This window comes from Pelobates fuscus, chromosome 1, assembly GCF_036172605.1.
Source record: "Pelobates fuscus isolate aPelFus1 chromosome 1, aPelFus1.pri, whole genome shotgun sequence".
Taxonomy (NCBI): Eukaryota; Metazoa; Chordata; class Amphibia; order Anura; family Pelobatidae; genus Pelobates; species Pelobates fuscus.
The window spans coordinates 85,539,989-85,563,862 of NC_086317.1; the positions used below are offsets into that span (position 1 = coordinate 85,539,989).

The window sequence follows — 23,874 nt, forward strand, 5'->3', positions numbered from 1 at the left end:
TTGCAACTCTTGACTATTTCTAAATGTTAACATGACATGGAATTTGTACCACTCATGATTTATGATGTTTATTGAGTAAAATATGTGTTGTGGAGAATAGCACAATTTAGGCCAAAATAGCTGACCAGTTATTTCTCTTGCCTGGCTCTTTTAACCTATAATGCATTTCTCGAGCAGTCAATTGAATCTGTGGGCTTGGGGGTCTATGAATGCTACTTTGAAGCTTGGAGGCCATATTCCCAGAATGCATGTGTGTTCGCATTACGTCAGTCGCTGCGATCACGTGGTTGTGGGCCGCCATTGGCTGACGCGCAGGCGTCTTAGAGGCTAGCAACCCCCCCCCCTTTTGGGGTGCTCATTAGCATATGACACAATGGTTGAGGGCGGAGGAGAGCGCTCTATGGTTGCCTACTGCGCACGCGCGTCGCTGGGCGGGGCTCTCGGCAAACGTAGGCTGATTGGCTCCCGCGCCTGCGCGAGGCTGTTATGCTGGTGATCGTAGGATGAAGTTGGGGTTGCAGTAAGCGCCCTCAGTCAGTCAGTCTCTGCACTCCGGGCCTCCATCTCACCGCCGGACACCCGCCCACCGAGGGAATAGCTCATACACCACCCCGCCGGCCGAGCAGGTAAACTTCACGGCTTGTCCTTACCCGGGAGATCCTCCCAGTGTGAACATGGCAGCCTAGGCCGCGCTCACAACATGGAGGCCGGGGGTAATGGGGGGGAGCAGGCAGTGTGTGTGTTACCAGGTGATGGCTGCTCTGCCCTCCCTCCTTCCCTGTCTGTCTGGCCGGCCATGGCAGCCTAGGCCGCACTCACAACATGGAGGCCGGGGGGACGATGGCTGCTCTGCCCTCCCTCCCTCTCACAGAGCCTGCTGGGATCGTGTTATATGGAGGGCAGAGCAGCCATGGAGCCCTTTCTAAGTAGCCCTGGACCTTCAGTGGTCAGGCTCGCCAGGCATCATGTGCATTGTAGTTGGTAATGCAGGGAGGCTGTCTTCAGGCTAAAGTACAGTGTGTTTGGTTTTTGTTTTATCCCAGAGCCTGTTGGCTTCATGTCATACAAAGCCCAAGTTGACTTTAAGCAAGTCATTATCATGGAAATTGTCGCCGTCAGATGTGTTATAGCTGGCTATAGAAATACACGTTATAATCCTCGGATGGACTATGGCCGGCTATAGAAATACACATTATAACCCTCGGATGGTCTATAGCCGGCTATAGAAATACACGTTATAACCCTCGGATGGTCTATAGCCGGCTATAGAAATACACGTTATAACCCTCGGATGGACTATAGCCGGCTATAGAAATACACGTTATAATCCTCGGATGGTCTATAGCCGGCTATAGAAATACACGTTATAATCCTCGTATGGACTATAGCCGGCTATAGAAATACACGTTGTAACCCTCGGACTGTAGCCGGCTATAGAAATACACATTATCACCCTCAGCTGGACTATAGAGCTGGTTGTAGTCCCTTCAGCTGGACTATAGAGCTGGTTGTAGTCCCTTCAGCTGGACTATAGAGCTGGTTGTAGTCCCTTCAGCTGGACTATAGAGCTGGTTGTAGTCCCTTCAGCTGGACTATAGAGCTGGTTGTAGTCCCTTCAGCTGGACTATAGAGCTGGTTGTAGTCCCTTCAGCTGGACTATAGAGCTGGTTGTAGTCCCTTCAGCTGGACTATAGAGCTGGTTGTAGTCCCTTCAGCTGGACTATAGAGCTGGTTGTAGTCCCTTCAGCTGGACTATAGAGCTGGTTGTAGTCCCTTCAGCTGGACTATAGAGCTGGTTGTAGTCCCTTCAGCTGGACTATAGAGCTGGTTGTAGTCCCTCCAGCTGGACTATAGAGCTGGTTGTAGTCCCTCCAGCTGGACTATAGAGCTGGTTGTAGTCCCTCCAGCTGGACTATAGAGCTGGTTGTAGTCCCTCCAGCTGGACTATAGAGCTGGTTGTAGTCCCTCCAGCTGGACTATAGAGCTGGTTGTAGTCCCTCCAGCTGGACTATAGAGCTGGTTGTAGTCCCTCCAGCTGGACTATAGAGCTGGTTGTAGTCCCTCCAGCTGGATGTAGAAATACACCTATCAGGGGTCAGGAAACAGTGAAGGTGTAGTAGATGTATTTCAGATAGGGAGGACTGTATTGATTTTAGAATTAACACCTACATGATGAAGAAAACATGGGACTTGTGCAGGTGAAGAATTGAAAACCAAATTGCACGATTTAAGCACAAATAAACAAGCTGTGGCTGTAAATGAGTTGGAGAATTTTTCTGAATCACCTGTTTTGAATTTAACTTTTTGTACTGGTACAAAACCAATATTTTATAGCCAACCTGCGCCCCTTCAAACTAAATTATTACATTAGTGCATATCTATGGCATATGGCAGTCAGTATATGAGGGTGAAAAAATTGTTTGTGAATGATAATTGTAATTTTGGATTGCAATGGCACCCTTAAAGGGTTGTTTCAAGTACCTCTTCATTAAAGTGGTTATGGTACTTGGTGTTTCTGTATATACACTGCTCAAAAAAATAAAGGGAACACAAAAATAGCACATCCTAGATCTGAATGAATTAAATATTCTTCTGAAATACTTTGTTCTTTACATAGTTCAATGTGCTGACAACAAAATCACACAAAGGTAAAAAAAAAATGGAAATCAAAATTTTCAACCCATGGAGGTCTGGATTTGGAGTCACACTCAAAATTAAAGTGGAAAAACACACTACAGGCTGATCCAACTTTGATGTAATGTCCTTAAAACAAGTCAAAATGAGGCCCAGTAGTGTGTGTGGCCTCCATACAATGCCTGTGCATGCTCCTGATGAGGTGATGGATGGTCTCCTGAGGGATCTCCTCCCAGACCTGGACTAAAGCAGCCACATGAGGTCTAGCATTGTCTTGCATTAGGAGGAACCCAGGGCCAACAGCACCAGCATATGGTCTCACAAGGGGTCGGAGGATCTCCTCTCGGTACCTAATGACAGTCAGGCTACCTCTGGCGAGCACATGGAGGGCTGTGCGGACCCCCAAAGAAATGCCACCCCACACCATTACTGACCCACTGCCAAACCGGTCATGCTGGAGGATGTTGCAGGCAGTAGAATGTCCTCCACGATGTCTCCAGACTGTCACGTCTGTCACATGTGCTCAGTGTGAACCTGCTTTCATCTGTGAAGAGCACAAGGCGCCAGTGACGAATTTGCCAATCTTGGTGTTCTCTGGCAAATGCCAAACATCCTGCACGGTGTTGGGCTGTAAGCACAACCCCCAACTGTGGACGTCGGGCCCTCATACCACCCTCATGGAGTCTGTTTCTGACCGTTTGAGCAGACACATGCACATTTGTGGCCTGCTGGAGGTCATTTTGCAGGGCTCTGGCAGTGCTCCTCCTGTTACACCTTGCACAAGGCAGAGGTAGTGGTCCTGCTGCTGGGTTGTTGGCCTCCTCCACGTCTCCTGATGTACTGGCCTGTCTCCTGTTTGTGCCTCCATGCTCTCGACACTACGCTGACACACAGCAAACCTTTTTGCCACAGCTCGCATTGATGTACCATCCTGGATGAGCTGCACTACCTGAGCCACTTGTGTGGGTTTTAGACTCAGTCTCATGCTACCACTAGAGTGAAAGCACCGCCAGCATTCAAAAGTGATCAAAACATCAGCCAGGAAGCATAGGAACTGAGAAGTGGTCTGTGGTCACCACCTACAGAACCACTCCTTTATTGGGGGTGTCTTGCTAATTGCCTATAATTTCCACCTGTTTATCCCATTTGCACAACAGCATGTCAAATTGATTGTCACTCAGTGTTGCTTCCTAAGTGGACAGTTTGATTTCACAGAAGTGTGATTGACTTGGAGTTACATTGTGTTGTTAAGTGTTCCCTTTATCTTTTTGAGCAATGTACAACATTTAACTTTTCTACAGATCTTGAAAACAGATTGCTGTTATGACATAGATTGTTATTAAAGTCTTCAATGACCCATTCATATATATGAACATTATGGAGGATAGGTCACTGACGGGTGTACAGATTCACTGAAGCTTATTAGATCGCAAATGTGATAAAGGTACACAAATTCTGATTGACATACAGCCAATCTATAGAGGAACAAAAAAGGTTACATAGTATAGCACGGTCTGCTATAACCCAAAATGTGTAATAATCTTGCACTCACAAACCACTGTAGATCAAGTGTATGTGTCTCAGCTTTTCTTAACCAGATTTTCAGACTGCATAAATCCCAATATGACCCTAAAAAAAAAAGTGCAGAAAAATAGTAGTGTTCTGTATCATATAAAAAATATTTTATTGCAACAAACTTGTATAAATAATCCACCGCAAATCAGATAACTTCACACCCTTCGCTCTTTGTCCTTCAGACTTCCAATATACAATTGCAGATCATTAAAGATTGTAAAATAAAACTCTGGTATATCGGAGAAAGGCAATACAAGCATTCTGCACTAACCACATTGAAACACCCCTCCCTCTCGTTTCATTTGCCCAATGTCCCAATTCTTGATGCTCTCAGTCAATTAAAGGATTCTATAGGGTCAGGAACACAAACCTGTATTCATGACCCTATAGTGTTAAAACCATCATCTGGGCCCTGCACGCCTCCATAAATATAGCAAATTCAAGCATATATATTATATTGTATTCAAGCATGAAGCTGTAACTCTGCATGCTGTTTGCCTCAGACAAACAAGCAGTCTGCTGACGACATCAGAAGTGGTGGCCTGATCCAATCACAATGCTTCCCCATAGGATTGGCTGAGACTGACAAAGAGGCAGATCAGGGGCAGAGCCAGCACAATTCAAACACAGCCCTGGCCAATCAGCATCTCCTCATAGAGATGAATTGAATTAATGAATCTCTATGAGGAAAGTTCAGTGTCTGCATGCAGAGGGAGGAAATACTGAATGTGTGGATGCATTTTAGGCATCTAAGGAGTGGCCAGTGAAGTTATCACTAGGCTGTAATGTAAACACTGCATTTTCTCTGAAAATAGTGTTAACAGCAAAACGCTTAAAGGTAATGATTCTACTCACCAGAAGAAATTCAATAATCTGTATAATTAAAGCACAATTTGCATAATATTATAGTAGGCAAAAAAGGGTACACAGACTCTCATAGCGTAGAAATTCACTTTAAACCATACAATAGGAAGTGAAATGCGTCAGAAAACTCTTATATTCTGCAGATTAAAAAACAAAACCTTGTGTTCTCCGTAAAAACAGTCTCTATCATAGAAAAGATTGAGAACGCTCACATGCCCAAATTAGAAATTGCATGTAAGGGATCCTGTTGCAACTTCTGAACTTCTGTGTCTCTCAGAAACCTATATTCGGGAATAACTTTCATTCCAGCACTTAGGCTTTCTAATGTGCATCAGTCACCGTAAATGAAACGGCGCCTAGTGCTTTTCATCAGGCGTGTGACTTGGGCAATGATAGTTGAAGCAAGAGCACATAAAGAATTGAACTCAAGATACAATTTCTGCCATTTTAGATGTGACCAGTTCATCTGAAGTACAACTGCACATTTTACAGTGTTGATCAAAGTAAATTTTAAGATTCAAGGCCAGTGTAGAAAAACTGAAAGCATAGCTCACTTAGAATTTTTTGTACATTTTGTCTGTTTTGTTCTTAAATTTGAAATTCACTTTGACTTGTCACTTTAGTGAATAACCATGTTAGTCTGATCAGTTACTTGGCAGATGCTGACATTAGAGGACTTGAGTTCTTACAAGTGTTAACTTATAGAATATTTCTCGTAAAACTCAGGATTTAGTCATTTTTATTCCACTGGTGAGTCTCAACACTGCAATATATTGTAAAGTCTGCTGCTGAGCAAGTTCTAAGGCTACTCCACTCCATGGTTACCAAGTAGTATTGTCAGTTTATTCAGAGTTACTGAAAATAAGCTCATTTCCATTTCCCACTTCTTGAGAAATGACCATTCCTCTAATTCAAAGACGTATTGTGAGGCCTGCCATGTTAAAATAAAGCTGTAGTATTGTAAGAGGTCCAATACAGGATTTAGAATAACTGTAACAGTTGTTTGGTTTGGCAATTGATAATGGCATGAAAGGGACATGAAACTATTTGCACTCTGATAATTCCTCTCTCGGATGCATAGTGTATTAAGTTAGTCACTAACCCACCTTTTGATAGAGATGGGACAGTGTGTGTGTGTGTGTGTGTGTGTGTGTGTGTGTGTATATATATATAGTGCGCGCGCACACACTGATCAGCCACGGCAGGAGGTGAAGAGAATCATTGATTATATTGTAACAGTTGCATGTCCAAAACGGCAAGTCTTGTTTGTTGTTCCCAGTATGCAGTGTTTAGTATTTGCCAAAAGAGGTGAAAGGAAGGACCACATGTGAATCGACGTCCATCATGGCCACTCAAGGCTCATTGATGCACGTGGGAAGTGAAGGCTAGCCCATCTGTTCCGATCACACAGATGACCTACTTTAGCTCAAATTGCAGAAAAACTTAATGCTGCCCATGATAGAAAGGTGTTGGAACACACAGTGCTTCACAGTTTGTTGCATATAGGGTTGCGTAGCCGCAGACCATTCAGAATGCCCATGATGACTCCTGTCCACTGCTGAAAGCGACTTTTTAATTGGAATGTGATCGTCTGTACTGGACCATACAGCAATGGAAGAAGGTTGCTTTGTCTGACGGATCACATTTTCTTTTGGGTCAGGTGGATGGCCTGATGTATATGCATTGTTTACCGGGCAAGGAGATGGTAGCAGGGATGCACTATAGAAAGAGGGCAGACCAGCAAAGGCAGTGTTATGCCCTGGGCAATTGTTGTGCAATTCATGTGACTATTACCATATATACTCGAGTATAAGTCTAGTTTTTCAGCACTTTTTTTGTGCTGAAAAACCCCCACTCGACTTATACTTGAGTCAATGTCTGTATTATGGCAACTTACATTGCCATAATACAGACCAGGACCGCCGGGCTCATTACAAGCCCGGCGGTCCTGTTGGGGGCTGGCAGGAAGCGTTTACTTACCTTTCCTGCAGCTCCCTTCTCCTGCGTTCTGGTCAGCTCCCCTGTAAATCTCGCAAGAGCCGCGGCATCAGAGCGTTGCCATGGATTACCGTGGCAACGCTCCGCGCGGCACGCAGACCGCGAGACTTACAGGGGAGCTGACCGAAACGCAGGAGAAGGGAGCTGACAGGAGCTGCAGGAAAGATAAGTAAACGCTTCCTGCCAGCCCCCCTCCTGCACAGTACACACCACTGGACCACCAGGGACAAAATTTTTTTTTAAAATAATAAAAGAAAAATAATAAAATAAAATAAAAAATGTAATAAAAAAATATTAAAATAAAAAATAATTATAATATTAAAATAAAAAAATTAGAATATTTAAATAAAAAAATAAAAAATAATAAAAATGCCCTCCCCCACACACTACACACACACACACACACTCAGGGCCGGCCTTAGGGGTGTGCGAGCTGTGCGGCCGCACAGGGCGCCATGGCAACAGGGGCGCCATGGGGCCGACACAGCTTGCAAGTTCTACTGACAGGTTGTTTTAGAGATTGCAAGGTGCCAGGACTCTCCTCTCACCTTGCAGATGGAAGACTAGCTGAGCTCTCCCTGCAGTGTCTTCCTTGCTGTTAGAGTCAGAGACCGAGAGTGCACACAGGGGATTTCTGACTTCACACTGCCTGCAGGAGATTCAGTGAGTCATGGGAGGCGGAGTTATGCTCTCTACTCCCACATAGAGAATGGCTGCCTGCCACTGAGCAGCTCTGCGAGGGAGTGACCAGGAAGATTAACACCTAACACTCCTGTCCGGCACAAAATGGTAAGTTAATAAAATGGACACATTTTTGGTGAGATGAAAGCACAGTATGAGGGAAATAGAGATTGGGAGACAGTGTGACAGAAGGAGTTTGATGATGAAGTGGGTGTCATGTGGCTAACAGAGGTTAGAAATGGAGGGGGGACAGGGGGATAATGGGGATACAAAAGAGGTAATACTTGAGGAATGGGGTGGAATAGGGACTACAGAGATTAGAACTGAGAGAAGCACATGGGGATAAGTGGGATACAACAGTGGTTAGAAATTGGGGAGATGGGATAAGTGAAAGATGTGTGGATATAAAAGAGAAACAGTTTGGAAAGTGTTGGTATAAGGAGAGACAAATAGGATACAGGATAAACTAGAATTGGTGATGGGAAATGAGTGATAGATACAAGTATGGAGATGTGTGTGCAGAGCATGAGTGACAGTTATAGCAAAGGCTAGGTGAGAGACACCAGTGAGGGAAGGATGGTTAATAGACAAGCAGGAGAGAGATGGATTAAAATAGACAAGTGTGAATATGAGTAGAATGATAAACATAGGAACTATATGGGAAGAAACACATTGGGGAGTAATGGAGGAGAGACAAATAAGCAGAAATAAGGGAGAAAGATATGTGAGAATATAAGGAGATATAAACCTGTGAGAAAAAGGGAAACTAGTTAAAAAATGTAAATGTATGCACATTTTCAGTCTCTGCATTTACACACACGACCACACCCAAACAGTTACAAACATACACAGTTTCATCTATATTTTTACACACAGAAACCGACATTCCCCACAGGTACTCACCTAATACAACGTAGACGTACTCTAAAATCACAAACACTGACACTACAAACACACTGGCACTAGACACAGAGAACAGGAAGTGGCCAGAGAGGGATGTGGCCAGGGGGCGCTGTGGAAATATTTTGCACAGGGCGCCTAAAGGTCCAAGGCCAGCCCTGCACACACTCTGTATTATATACACACACACTCATACAAACACACACTCTGCATTCACACAAACACACAAAGTGTGTTTATATAATGCAGAGTGTGTGTTTGTATGAGTGTGTGTGTGTGTGTATATAATTATAAAAATCACAGAATTTCAAAGTCCCGAGTTTTACCCTCGACTTATCCACGAGGCATAGCATATTTCACAATTGTTGGTCACAAAACTGCACTCGACTTATACATGAGATCGACTTATACACGAGTATATACGGTACTTTTACACGTTCCACCTACCTAGAGATTATTGCAGACCACGTACACCCCTTCATGGCAATGGTGTGTTCCCTGGTGGCAGTGGTCTCTTCCAGCAGAATAATACACCCCGCCACACTGCAAAAATTGTTCAGGAATGGTTTGAGGAACATGAGAGTTCAAGGTATTTTTTTTTTATTATTTTTTTTTGACGTGCAGGTGATTACAAAGCATAGACAGACGCCACAACAGCGTGCTGTTATATTTAGACACAGGCTAAACAGTGGCATGAAGGGTTCGCACATTTTTGTTTTAAAAGAAACATAGTAAGCTAGGCACATGTGTCTAATCAATTATAAACTATTTACATTAACTGCAATGGGTTATCAACAGTGTAGTAAGCTAGTCAGCTTTGTCTAAACAGTTATGCATTTACTACATTGGGTTGTCTACAACATAGAAAACTGGGCAGTTATGTCTAAACAATTTTATACTATTTGCATAAACTACATTGAGTTATCAACAGGCTGTAAATAGAAAGTCGTTGGTACAGTGAGCGTCACACATTGTGATAAAGCCCCCCAATGGGCCCCCGGGTATGTCATAAATGTACCCTTCAAGGGAGAATATAACCACGGAGAACATCAGAAATATACTCATCAAGTAACGCTAGGGGTAGTGGTATGATGCCAGTCAAGGAAATTTGCAATGCTCTGCCCCATGGTCAGCCAATTCCCCGCTGGGGTGCTTCTGAGTCCAGCTTTGAGAGACTTGTTGTCCAAAGACAGCAAGGTATTGTTTTGACCTCCAGATTCCCTAAATCTTGCAGGACTTGAAGAATCTGCTTCTAATGGTTTTTGTGCATGATGCCACAGGGCACGTTCAGAGATCTTTTCCATGACTTGCGCATCAAAGCTGTTTTGGCAACACAAGGGGGAGCTATGTGGTACTAGGCAGGTGGTTTTAATATCGAGGCAGATCAAACTCCCATGGTTGGGTTTGTAGTGCAAGTTATGGCAGCTAGGTTAAAAAAAAAAAAAAAAAAAGTTTTCCACACTGGTTAATTTTGTAACTCTCTATATAATTTAGCAAATTTTTAAAAAGGCTATAGTTTTATGATTTTAATCAACAGCCACAGGAGATACTGTCATTGTTTGGTCTGCCTCTAGAGGCCATGATAATAGTTGTAGATACAGTCTTGCAATTTTCGTATAACAGCCAGTAAACTTGGTTATATTACAATAGAAGAGCCTTTCGGTCCAATGGCATCTATTAGAGTTGTTTATCTAGTGCACAAGATTCATTATATCACATGAGGTACAGCCTAAAAAACTGGGGGAAATGACAGCTTACCTGCTGATTCCCCGGGAGACCTCGGGAGACTTCGCTGAACACAAATATTAGTGTTTCAAAACAGTAAAACATATCACAGCGATGATATTGTCAGTGAAAGTGAAGTTTTTTGAATTTTTCACACACAAACAGCACTTTCACTGAGGATATTATTGCTGTGATACATTTTACTGTTCTGATACACTAATATGTGTTCAGCGAAGTCTCTTGAGTATAACAGTACCCCACATGTAGAGGTTTTATAGTGTTTGTGAAAGTTACAGGGTCAAATATAAGGCTTGGTTTTACTTTTTTTTTTTTATTGAAATTTGTCAGATTGGTTAGGTTGCCTTTGAGAGCGTATGGTAGCCAAGTAATGAGAAGAATTAGCCCCATGATGGCATACCATTTGCAAAAGAAGACAACCCAAGGTATTGCAAATGGGGTATGTTCAGCCTTTTTTAGTAGCCATTTAGTCACAAACACCGGCCAGAGTTAGCGTTTTTTGCATTTTTAACACACAAACAAATATAAATGCTAACTTTGGCCAGTGTTTGTGACTAGGTGGCTACTAAAAAAAACCGGACATACCCAATGTTGAATACCCTGGGTTGTCTACTTTAAAAAAATATGTACATGTTAGGTGTGTTTCGGGGATTTATGACAGATAACGGTGTTGCAATGTCACTATTGATACATTTAAAATATATATATATATTGAAACAGCAATTTCCTACTTGTATTTATAGGCCTATAACTTGCAAAAAAAAAAGCAATAAAGCATGTAAACACTGGGTGTTTTTAAACTCGGGACAAAATTTTGAATCTATTTAGCAGTTTTTTTCATTAGCTTTTGTAGATAAGTAAAAGATTTTTCAAGTAAAAGTCCAAAAACATGTCGTTTTTTTTTTTGTTTTTTTTACATTTTTCACCATATTTTATTATTTTTTTAAAAATACAATATATGACATAATACAAATAATGGTATGTAAAGAAAGCCCTTCTTGTCTTGAAAAAAACAATATATAACTTGTATGGGAACCGTAAATGAGAGCGGAAAATTACAGCTAAACACAAACACCACAAAAGTGTTAAAACTGCTCTGGTCCTTAACGTACAAACATCGCAAAAACAGGCCGGTCCTTAAGGGGTTAAGATTTTTTTTGTTTTTAATCTTTTGTTTGTAAATATCACTTAGGGCATGGTGAGTTGAAGCGTCATACTCCTTTCCCTTGTTTGGAATACAACCACGATCTTATCTAGGGGACTGTTAACAAGATTGTCAGTCAGCATCACAAACTCTCAAAGTGCGGTTCTCCTTACATATATCCACACACATTTCCTCCATTGGAGGCCCCATAGTGGTATCTCTAACGCATAAGTCTAGCCAGAGGTCTATTGGTTAAGGATCTAAAATTTCTAGATCAAGGATAATTTATTCCCATCAGCCAAGTACTGAACGCATCGGATATATGGTGCCTAAATGAGTTGGGAGGCATAGGGAACCCACTGCCTTGGAAGGGTATTGCTATCTGCAAATTCAACACTTCTGTAGTGGCATCCCTTACAGGGCTGCATCATAGGAATCTAAACTGGTGCTTGGGCGGTGTCTGGATGAAGAGGTCTATCTCAGGCCTTTTTCAACTTCTGTTGATGGACTGGGGAGGGCAATTTACTCAGTTTAAACAGGAATGGGAGAAGATGTGAGATTTTCACGACTAATCAATGAATTAAGGTTCTCCTCCTGCACCATAAGAGCTCTATCAGCTCGAGATATCAGGAAGTTAATTTACAAATTTCTCTGTGGTACCGTACTCCCAAATGTTTACATTTACATGGATTTTCCAGTCTGTTCCACCAACCTCTTGGGGATGTGAAGTTGGGATAGGATTAATTAAGCATGATAGGTGGTATTACCCAATTATCCAAGCCTACTGGCAGATGGCTATGGACACCCTCACTGAAATATTCAGTAACCCTGCCTTTGTTCATTTTGAAAAATCTTTTGCTCCATGTCACACCCTTTCGGTTTTCTAAATACAAAAAAATCCATCTTGCAGCATTTGTTGAATGCAGTAAAATCACTTGTACCTGCCCTCTCGAAGAGGCATCAGGCACACACTAAGCAGGGCTGACTAGATACGTTAGAGAAGATTAAAGCTTCTTTGTGGGGCGCTGCTGCTAAATGCATAGAACTGATAACCGTGGAATACTTACATGGAGGAAGTAGTAACTGGTAATAATGGATTTACTATATGCAGTTTGTAGATCCCACTGGGCTCTTTCAAAGATAAATTAGGCAGGAGTTTTGGACGTATTACCTTCTATTCCTATTCTTAGGCCAAGCTTTGGCTGAAGAGTTGGAATTGCATTTTTAAGCACACAGTATTAATGATAGGAACACCACACAAATCATATTTATTGTGAATGCAGTCTTTTTCTTTATTAAGAGGTCTGGCAATTTAAAAAAAAGAAAAGCCTTGCTCTTCTGAGCACTAACTGACAAATTTTTCGCGAACTACTGTTGGGTGCCTTACCCGCTTCCCACACAAGAAAATACAAATTTCAGCACAGACTTTTTTCATTCTTTAAATAAATGTTTAAATAAATGTTGCCTTTCTCCTTCAGAATATGAAGACTCTTGTAGAAAGCAATGCGGTCTAACACACTGCTTGTCCTTCTCCCTGTGAATCCCTGACAGGGACATTTTATATTAGTCCTGCACTAATCATTGCCAACAGGTGAGCAACTATCTGGGTGATCCTGAACTCCTGGACTGGATTGCTCACCTGCTGTGCTGTATGTAAACTGTGGAACGGAGCGCTGGCCCTCCCTTCACTCAAATTGCTCCACCCCAGCAACCCACATTAAATTGCAACATTGCTCTGACTAAAACAGACAGACCTTCTTCCTGGGGCAACTAATTTACATATTCCAATACTTTTGGAGAAATATACACTCCATCCATAACAATGCCTTGCACTCTGTCACAGTCTGTCACAAAATTACTTTGCATTATTACCGACTGTAATGGGTTACTACATTTCCTTTTTGTCTTTGTTACTCATCTGAAACCGTACATTAGGATAAAGATTTACAAAAGAAAAAAAATTACTGAGGAACACGACCTTTAGATTTTTCTTGGGGAAATCGTAAGAGTTATGTTCTATGTGCTATCTGCTGCGGTCATTGGGTGCATTGCATTGTTACTGCCAGAAGAAATGCTTTTAATTTAATATGTTAAGTGAATTTGCCTGAGAGATTTGTTTGGGGAATTTATTTTTTTTACATACCTTCATTTACGATGCTCCACATCACTTCTTTGTGGGTATTGTTTAACTGTTCTCATACTATTTCTAGATCTCCGTGACATTAAGTAAAAACAAGCAACATGTCTGACTTTGTGGAAAGCGAAGCAGAGGAGTCTGAAGAAGAATACGATGACGACGGAGAGGTGGTACAGAGGCCTACCAAAAAATTTGTGGAAGAGGAGGATGGTGAGTGATTTAAAAATGAAAATAAAAAAAAATGACGTTTCATTGGATAAATGTTTTGTAAGCAGATCAGCCTATACTTCCCTGTTTAACATCATGCAATAAAGGGACACTATAGTCACCAGAACCCAACTGAAGCTTAATAATGTAGTTGTTCTGGTGAGTATAGTATGTCCTAGGAATCGACCAATACTGAATATTCTTATTTTTTTTTATTTTTTTTTTAGCAGATACCGATAATCTGTGAACATTTTTTATTTTTTTTTTATCAATTTTTTCTTTTGGTGGTGCATAGCAAAGACATGGTCGGTACATAGCAAATTTGTAAGATGCAGATATACAGAGTGGTTTTACAATAGCATTGCCGTGTTATGGCAACTTTTTTTTTTTTTCTCCATAATGCAACGTGGTTCAAGTTTCGGGATATGTCTGAGAGGGGCGATTGGGTATGGGGGTTGCTGTGTGAGTGAGAGCTCTTAGATGTTCCCGTGCTTTGGGTGTTAATATGCTCGGGAGTCTGTATCTAGTGGGCTGGAGTGGGGTCATCATATTTTCTCTCGCAGAGGTTGGTAGGTGTTCTCCCTGGGCTCATTCTAAGGATTGTCTGGTGATCTTAAATCGGGTATATCAGGTGTGCAGCAGTAGTGCTATATCGCCCTGCGTGGGGGTCATACCTCTGTTTCTATGGGGGGGGTTTCAAGCTACGGGCCAGTTCCGGATTAGTCGTCTCCAGTTGCTATGCATTCTACACAAACATGGTAGATGTAAAAGAATGTAAGAATAAGAGGGAAAACAAATTTAAACCATATCTCAACAGGGACAGTTCTCCATTTCCAGACTCAGGTGCGTTCAGGTGTTGGTAGCTTGCGCGTTGCCATTCCTTGGGATAAAGGGAGTGATGCAGTCTGGGTCCCAGTTTTCAGTGTTGGTGTCAGATTGCAGTCCCCTGTTCTGCCCTGTCAGTCCCAGTGCTTTCAGGAGGGCTGGTGCCTCATCGACAGAGGTGATGGTTGGATTAGTTCCGTTGTGGGGTACTACCAAGGTCCCTGGGGTAAGCGGTACCCCGGCGGCACTTTCCCAGCGGTAAGTGATGTCTGCGTTTCTTAGTTGTGAGGTGATAGTTCCCATTGACTTGCGCCAGAGTAGTGTGCTTTTGGTGAGGTCTTGAAAAAAAGACATGGAGGAGCCCTCAAAGGCCAACGGTGTTTTGTTCCTCAGGACTGTCATGATTCGGGGTTTGTCTTGGAAGGTTAGGCATCTGAGGATAACGTCCCTTGTCACTCCAGGTGTCAGCTTGGCAGAGCTATTGATGCGATGTACCCCGTCTATGATTATTGTTGTAGCGTTGGGTAATATGGCGGTTAGTAGCCTGCGGGAGCTCCTCGGCTGTAACTTCCTCAGGGATTCCGCGTATTTTAAAATGGTTTTGACGCTGTTTGTCTTCTAAGGCCGTGAGTTGCTGGGAGAAGTGTGAGTGATGGGCTTGGAGCTGGTGCACTGTCTCTTTAAGGGTTTTGATATTTGATCTGGTGTCAAGGATGTCCTCCTCTGCGGCTTGCACCCTGTCTGTGATGGTTTGTATGTCATTTCTTAGTAGTTTTAAGTCTGCTGCCCATAGTTTATGTATATCTGCAAGCAGGATTTTCAAATAATTTTTGGTAGGGGCCGACCCGTCGGGGGTCTCAAAAGATTGTATGAGACTTGCCTGTGTGAGTAGCGTGGGTTCTTTCTCCCTCTGCGCCTGGTTACTCGCACCTTGGTCCTCTGTACTGAGTGTTCTGGGCTGTGCAGGCTGCCTTAGCATGTCTCCTATGTCCCTGCTCTCTGCTGTGGAGTTCGGTTTTTGGGACCGGCGTCCCATTGCAGGCATGGAGTGTAGGGTGGTCTGTGAGGCGTGGGGCACGGTGTCTTGCGGGCTCTGTGTGTAGCTGCCGCGTAGGAGAGCCTCCAGGCCCTGGATCGTCGGCGCGTAGTAGGCTGCGGTCCTGCGCCGCGGCTTGGACTGTTTTGCGTGTACAAAAACTGCATCTATCTGTGCGGCACCAATCAGGTAGGTCAGCTGGAGCGTTTTTAATGTTGGATGGGGCTTTAATGGGGAGATATTCGATGGGTTCAAGCTGTATTTGCGTACATTTACCATTTTAAAAAAACACAAACTATTTCTACACATCTGTTAACTGAACATGTTTATTATTTATTTTTTTGCAAATCTTTTTTTTGTTAAGGTAAATGCACAAAATATGCATGCCAATCAGTTTGTTTTCAAGAATATATGTGTGTGTGTGTCATGGATGCAGTGTGTGTTTGTGTAGTGGATGCCGTGTTTGTGTAGGTGTGTAAAATGGTGGGGGGGGAGGGGGGCGTATTTTTTTATTTTTATTTTTTTGCTTTTTGTTTTTTTGTTCTCCCCTCCTGCAAGGGCCCAGCAAGCACTTACTTACCTTCCCTGCAGCTCCCCAGTGTAAATCGTGCGAGTCCCGCGGCCATCAGAGCGTTGCAGGCCGCGAGAGTTAAGCAGGGGAGCTGAAGGGGAGCTGCTGGGAAGGTAAATAAGAGCTTGCTGTGGGCCTCCACTGCAGAGTCTATGCCACCAGGGAGTGGGGAATTAAAAAGAAAAAAAAATTACATTAAAAATTCCACCCCCCCCATTTTACACAAATTACATACCCACAGAAACAAACACACACACACACACACACACACACTGAATTATATTCATGCACTGCATTCACTATACACACTACAAATTCATTAAATACACACTTCATCCACTACACACACAGCTACCCTGTCTAAACACACTGCACCCACTACATGTGGCATGTATATTTTGTGCATTTAGCTTTTAAGAAATATATTTTTTTTCTTTTTCAAAATGGTAAACTTGCAGAATATTGGTAAGTTATCGGCCTGAAAGTTCAGATTATCGATATCTGCTCTAAAAAATCAATATCGGTCGATCCCTACTTTTATTTTATACAGGAAAGCATTGATTAGCTAAGATTGTCAGTTCTGATTATCACAGCCTAGTAGGCAGGGTAGGGTGGAGCCAGCACTGACTGACCCACGTGGGCGTGCATTAAAGGGGTCTTTTACTATGGTCTTTGCTGCCGCCCAAGAGTAGTGGGAGTTTGAGCGCATGACTTGTCTTTTTGGTTTTTTTTTATTTTTATTTCTATAAAATTTTTACTACATGGTTTTAACAGCTTCTTTATCAAAATAGGAATCTTACTGCCATTCTGGGTCATGAAGGAATATTTACTAAGTTTGTTGCAAAATTGGACAATACTTCAAACTAGGGTTTTTTGCCTTCTTTTGATTTCTCAGCAAGCACAGATTTGAGGCTATACTTGATGGACACAACTCTCTTTTTAGCTAAAGTAACTACAAGTATCTGGTACTAAAAGTACCTGTTCTATGGCACTATCTGCATAAATTCTTTAATCTTGCATGGCTTCTCTGTAGAGATCGTTTTTTCATAGAACACACAGTGACAGTTTTGTTTTGTTTTTTTCCTCCCACTTAAGACGAAGAGGAGGAAGAAAATCTGGATGACCAAGATGAGCAAGGAAACTTGAAAGGTTTCATTAATGATGACGACGATGAAGAGGAGGAGGAGGAAGAGGAAGCTAGAAGTGGGTCTGGATCTGGAGGGTCAGATGATGAAGTTGGCCATAAACGGAGAAAGCGAAGTAAGTCAGGATATTAAAATTTTTCCCTCTGTTGTACAAAGATCTAGTTTTATTTTATATTTGAACAAAATAGTGAGCGTCTTTTGCTTTTTAAATTAAACAATGTTTTGTATTTGAAGCCAGTGAGTGCTATTGGGTACCCCCAATTTTCTTGTGGAATCTAATAGGTTTGCTGTTCATTTTTTACAGCATATGATGATCGTTTGGAAGATGACGATTTTGATCTCCTTGAGGAGAACTTGGGAGTGAAAGTCACACGTGTAAGTATAGCAGCTGTAACATGATGTTTTTATTTTTTATCTGCATTGAAAGCAACACTGCCACTGAGTTTTTCTTAAGAGCAAACCCTTTATGGAAAACCTTAGGCTCCTTTTGGAATTCTGTAAAAGAGCACAGGGCATCTCATTGCACATGTGCACAGTCTTTTTAGAATATCGTCCAAATACCTCATACGCAGTAGCATAACTTTGACTGTTCAAATACTAGATATGCTAATTTACTTATTTTATGCATTTTTACAAAAAAGTGCACTTATTTAAATAGAAAAACTGTCCACAATATCACCTTTTTTGCCTTGATTTTTAACTCTGTTATAGATTAGTGTACAGAAAACTAATCACAAATAATTAAAGGAACACTGTAGCATTAGGAATACAAACCTGTAGTTCTAGTGCCCTCGTCCTTGGCTTCTTCCGCAATGGTCCAATACAATGTTCCTCGTAGAAGACCAATTTTAAATGGATGTAGAAAAATGTCTTCATGCAACCACTTAAAAATATATGTATTTGCTGCTTGTTGTATTGCAAGTGCCTTTATATTCTCCTCTCTGTAATTAAAAAAAAAAAATCACAAGATGAGACATGTTCTTTCAGAAAAAGTTCAGGCGACTTGTAAAGATGCCTGATGATGAAGATGAGGAGGAAGAAGACTCTGGAAAAGAGGAACATGAGAAAGAGGCAATTGCTGAGGAAATCTTTCAGGATGGGGAAGATGAAGAGGGACGTGAGCCTGTGGAGCGGGGAGTTGTTGCCCCTGAAGAGGAAGAGGAGGAAGATGACGAAGAATCAGGTAAGACCCTGAAGTTTTGGTTTTCCTCTCCAGTGTTTGTAGATGGAGTGAGAGGTGCAGTGCTAGGGAATGATTGGATTTTAAATATTAAACTGTATTTTTTTGAACCTTTTTTTATATCTATATTTTTATTTTTATCATCCCTTCCAGATATTGATGATTTCATTGTTGACGATGATGGGCAGCCTTTGAAAAAACCCAAATGGAGGAAGAAATTACCAGGATATACTGATGCGTAAGTTTTTAGACCCACACAATGGTTTTTTTGGGGGGGGGTTTTTTTTTTCAAGTAGCCATTTCACAGGTATCTTTGTTTTTACGGGTCTGAGATAAAAGCATTCAGTTTATTTATGTTTGCTTATTTTATTTGAAAAACGCATGAATATTGCTTGCATTTTATAACTTGCTTAATAGCTGTGTGTTTTGAACATGTTAGTGTGAATTCTTGTTCTGCCTAATTTTAGTGCTTTGCAAGAAGCTCAAGAAATCTTTGGAGTGGATTTTGATTACGATGAATTTGAAAAATACAATGAGGATGATGAAGAAATGGAAGAATATGACTATGAAGATGATGATGCTGAAGGAGAGGCAAGGGTTAGGCCAAAGAAAACCGCCAAGAAGCGAGTAAGTCGGCGTAGCATCTTCGAGATCTATGAACCCAGTGAACTGGAGAGTAGCCACCTTACTGACCAAGACAATGAGATCCGGACTACCGACCTGCCAGAGAGGTTTCAGGTAAGCGGAGTGCCCTTTTAATACATGGTATAATGCAAAGTTTTATGTCCACATACTTGCCTTAGGTTTATCATCTTGAAAGAAAATTTTCCCTATAAATTTTTTTTTTTTTTTTTGGGGAGGGGGGGTGTTGTTTAGTTTTGGTCCTTTTTTTCTGCATACCAAATTTCACTTCTATGCATGTTTCTGTAGTTATGAGTGTTCATTACCATACATTGGAGAGAGCATTTCCAAGCCCATCCACTTACTGTATGTGTCGGTAGATGATAAACAACTGAATTTTATTGAAGTCCTAAACCTTTTTATAAACCAATATGAATGAATCTACTGAAGTAAATATGTCTTATAAGAAAAGTTACAATAGTAAAATACTGCATGCAGTTTTAAAACTGTAATTCAGTTGTAAAATATTCTGAACTATTTTTTCATTTATTTCAAGCCGTATTGTAATTCTATTTTCTCATTTTTATGTATATGTATTTTAATTTTTTTTTGTACTGCAGCTCCGTTCCATACCTGTTAAACCGGCTGAAGATGATGAGCTTGAAGAAGAAGCTGACTGGATTTATAGAAATGCTTTTGCAACACCAACAATATCTCTACAGGTGACTTGATATTATTGACCTCTTTAGTTAATGTTGTTTCTCAGTTTAGTTGCTCTCAAGCTGTAGGATTAATATTTTTGAATGATTGAGGCACAATAAAACAGAGGTTTAGAAATACTTGTCAAGAAATCCTATGAAAGACTGTGCAGCAAGCACCCCCGACTGCATCTGCAGCAGTCTCTAAATCCACAGATACATGAGCAAAAAAGAGGGGTGCGCACCAAAGTTTATTGAAGGACAATCTTACTACCGCAAACGTCCTTTATCAAGGACAGATGCATTGGTAAAGACGAGCAAAAAAAGTTTGCTATACAAAGATTGTCCTTCATTAAACCTGGGTATCACCTTGGGGTGCACAACTAATTCTGGTTGTGCACACCTCTTTTAAATGATTTATATACTGCTTATTTCATCCTGGATACCTCCCGCTATAGATATCAAGCAGAGCTATTAAGTAATGTGTAAAAAACGTTCCTACGAAGTCTCCAGGTTTTATCATATACCCATTGGAACAGAATTGAGAAATACCCGAATCCTGTTTACTGTTTTGTCCTTTGGAAATGGGATAAGAACCGCTAGACACTTTCCCCCCCCTTCTTTCAACCTGTGTTTCGCATACCTCGGGGGGGGGGGGGACATGCACACCAAAATCGGGGAGAGGTGCGCCAGGATCCAGCTCAAAATATTAATAGATTGCCCTATTTCTGTGTATTGGTTTCTGTATAAATGTATCAGTTTCCTCCTTTGAGTAAGAGTTTCAGTGTCCTCTGTTTAACTATTATGTGTGTATTATAATTTTATTTTGTGACATACTTTAGATTAATAGTTCATACACAATATTCACATTGTCATTTATTTTAAAAAATATTCTTCACTACTTTTGATTAAGCTTGTTCTCCAATGTTGGATTAACTTGCGGATCAGTGTCTATAAGTTTAATTTGGAATTTTAATCAGTAGAAACTACGTTCTTGAGGCAGAGATACTTAGACCTGCAGGGGTACATCTTGTATAAATATAAAAAATATAGTGAGTAGGTAATCCCCTGTATTATAAACATGCACTATTTAAAGGGCTACATCTTGTAAAAAGGTTGAGAAACCCTGCTCTAGATGTAGACCTTTCCTGAACAGAGCGCTATAGTACTACATTCACTAATCATACCTGTGACTGACTGCACACTCTTAATCCCATTAGGAGTCTCCTCCTGAGAAGCCTGCTAATAGCTAAATGTTTGCCATGAAATCCTATTTGTAATATTTTCTGTTTGGCAGCTTTACCCCAAAATCTGTCTTGTACATTAAGCCATATTGTATATCTTTTTTTTTTTTTTTTTATTATTTTTATATATAATATTTAAAGTTGGCTTTATTATTGTAAGTGCACTGCTGTCTCCATAGAACCTATGAAGACAGGATTTATATGGTGTATGTCTTATGTTTTTAATGTAAAATCTACTTTTGCAGGAAAGCACGGACTACCTGGAACGTGGACAAGTTGGAGCCACCTTCAGCAGGAAGGGTCCAAGCACTATACAGAAGATCAGAGAGGCCCTAAATTTCATGAGGAATCAGCATTTTGAGGTATCTCACCTGTGAGCTGCTCCCCAATAAATAATCCTCAAAAGTTGGTGCGAAGAATAGATTGTAACATAATACTTGCCGTTGGTTTGTTCTAGTGTGCTACACTGCATATTTATAAAGGAGTTCAGCTGAAAAATGTCATACATGCTACCCATTTATTTAATATATTGTTACCATACAGACAGGAACAGCACTTCCTCTTTTTTTTATCCTATAGAAACAGCAAATAAATGGTGTTGGCACTCGTTTTTTGCTTTATCCTTTAGAACGTTTCCTTAGCTGTAATGTCTGATCAAGGAGGAAAAGAAATGAATTCAAATAAACGTAAAGCTATGCACCATTGGTCAGTTTTGCTTGTATTATTCATTGATCAAATCTAATTTTCTATAAAACTGCCCCACATTATATGTACTAGTCATTTTCAATTTGAAAGCTTTATGGCAACTTGGAATATTCTACTTATTTCCTATCCACTGCTTTAAAAGATTGCTAATACTATTCGAGCATGATTTTTCACGATTTTTATTATGGTGTCGAGACTGTCATTGACCTTCAGAAGAACACACTGCATAATTTAAATCTGTTATCTGTATCAGCCTGGTTAGCTTTAAGGATCTAATGCCATTTCTCAAATACTCCTACAGTGTTGTATAACCTTTTGATCTGGTCAAGCTGAGATTTTTTGTTTTTCTCTCCATGCCAGGTCCCCTTTATTGCATTCTACAGAAAAGAATATGTGGAACCAGAACTTAATATTAATGACTTGTGGCGTGTGTGGCAGTGGGATGAAAAGGTACATAGCATTCTTTTTCTTTTTTTTTTTTTTTTTTTTTTGTGTACTCTGCGCCGCCTTTAATTTGTCCGTTTTAAAGAACAATGTTGTCTTTCTTAGTGGACCCAGCTGAAGATTCGAAAGCAGAATCTTATCCGCCTTTTCCAGAAGATGCAGGCTTACCAATATGAACAAATATCTGCAGATCCTGACAAGCCTTTAGCTGATGGAATACGACCCTTAGATACTACAGATATTGAAAGGTAATGGCTCCTTTTAGTATTCAAAATTTGAAAAAGTGCGTGTACATTCCAAGTTAGCTGTATGTATTAAGGAACTGGTTTTATATAAAGAATAAGGTAAAAGAAGTTAATTGACTGTGCTGCCTATTCTTCGTAAAACTGAGCAAAAACCTAAACTGTTCTGTAGTCTTCCTTTCACAGCAATAACTATTATCTTTGCTGGAATATTGTACAACTACTACACACACAGCTGTGTTCAGACTTCTTTTTTTAGTTCATTTTTTATGCTATACAAAGGCAGAATTCTAAGCTAAAGCTAAAGTATGAGTGAGACATTTAGTAGTTCAACCACCAAATGCCTTCTCACTAGCAGAAATTTTATAGTTGAAGCCAATTGGAATCCATAGTTCATGGAATTTAATGTATTCTTTAATTACTATTCAGAATTTGATCCCAAGATTTATAACTGTTTACCTTCTTCCCGTGACTTGCTGCTGATCAATTTTAGCCAGTTTTATAAGTGTAATAAATTGAAACACATTCTTGCAGTGTCCAGTAAACCTTTGAGTCAATAACTTTTTTTTAAATAAGTATGACCTTTCTTTTAAATAAGTATGACCTTTCTCACCTTAACAGGCTGAAGGATGTAAGGTCAATGGATGAGCTTAAGGATGTGTACAATCATTTCTTGCTTTACTATGGTCGAGATATCCCCAAGATGCAGAATGCAGCCAAGCTTAATCAAAAAAAGCTGAAACGAATTCAGGAAGAGGGAGAAGAAGAAGGTTTGTTAAAATCTAGATAATATGAATTTAAAGTGGTATGATTGGAAATAATGATTTGAATGAACTGGCCCCCTCTGTCTTGTTCTCTGTGGAGGTTTTTGGGACATCCTTGCTAGTTATTTCAATAGTTGTATTTATTTGTTTGGCGATATTGTAAATTATTAATGGACCACTATAGTCACCAGAACTACAGCTTAATCTTCTGGTGTCTATAGCATGTCCATGCAGCCTTGGCAATGTAAACGCTGCCTTTTCAGACAAAATACATTGTTTACATTGCTGCCTAGCAACATCTCTAGTGGCTGTCACTCAGCAGCTACTAGAGGGACTACCTGGTTAGGTTCTGCAAACTATGCAGGACCTATGTTGGGTCTCCACTTTGTGCATGGAGACACTAAATGCTCACAATAGCGATTCAATGCACCGCAATGACAAGATGCAGATGGGCACAGCGTTTTGCCATGGATGTGCAATAGCCTCCCAATGCTTTCCTGTGGGAAAGCATTGGAT

At 40.9% G+C, this 23,874-nt stretch overlaps 1 protein-coding gene across 1 annotated transcript in view; it reads left to right on the forward strand.

Annotated features, from left to right (window-relative positions):
* The first annotated feature begins 453 nt into the window (after window positions 1–453).
* SUPT6H (SPT6 homolog, histone chaperone and transcription elongation factor) overlaps window positions 454–23,874 on the forward strand; it is a 45,571-nt gene continuing 22,150 nt past the window's right edge. Inside the window, exons 1-12 of the mRNA XM_063449966.1 lie at window positions 454–626; window positions 13,750–13,886; window positions 17,411–17,575; window positions 17,765–17,835; window positions 18,448–18,643; window positions 18,794–18,878; window positions 19,108–19,378; window positions 19,882–19,983; window positions 21,449–21,565; window positions 22,269–22,358; window positions 22,458–22,600; window positions 23,216–23,364. Coding sequence (XP_063306036.1) covers window positions 13,781–13,886; window positions 17,411–17,575; window positions 17,765–17,835; window positions 18,448–18,643; window positions 18,794–18,878; window positions 19,108–19,378; window positions 19,882–19,983; window positions 21,449–21,565; window positions 22,269–22,358; window positions 22,458–22,600; window positions 23,216–23,364 — 1,495 coding nt within the window. The 5' untranslated portion in view covers window positions 454–626; window positions 13,750–13,780. The remainder of the gene's footprint in view (window positions 627–13,749; window positions 13,887–17,410; window positions 17,576–17,764; window positions 17,836–18,447; window positions 18,644–18,793; window positions 18,879–19,107; window positions 19,379–19,881; window positions 19,984–21,448; window positions 21,566–22,268; window positions 22,359–22,457; window positions 22,601–23,215; window positions 23,365–23,874) is intronic.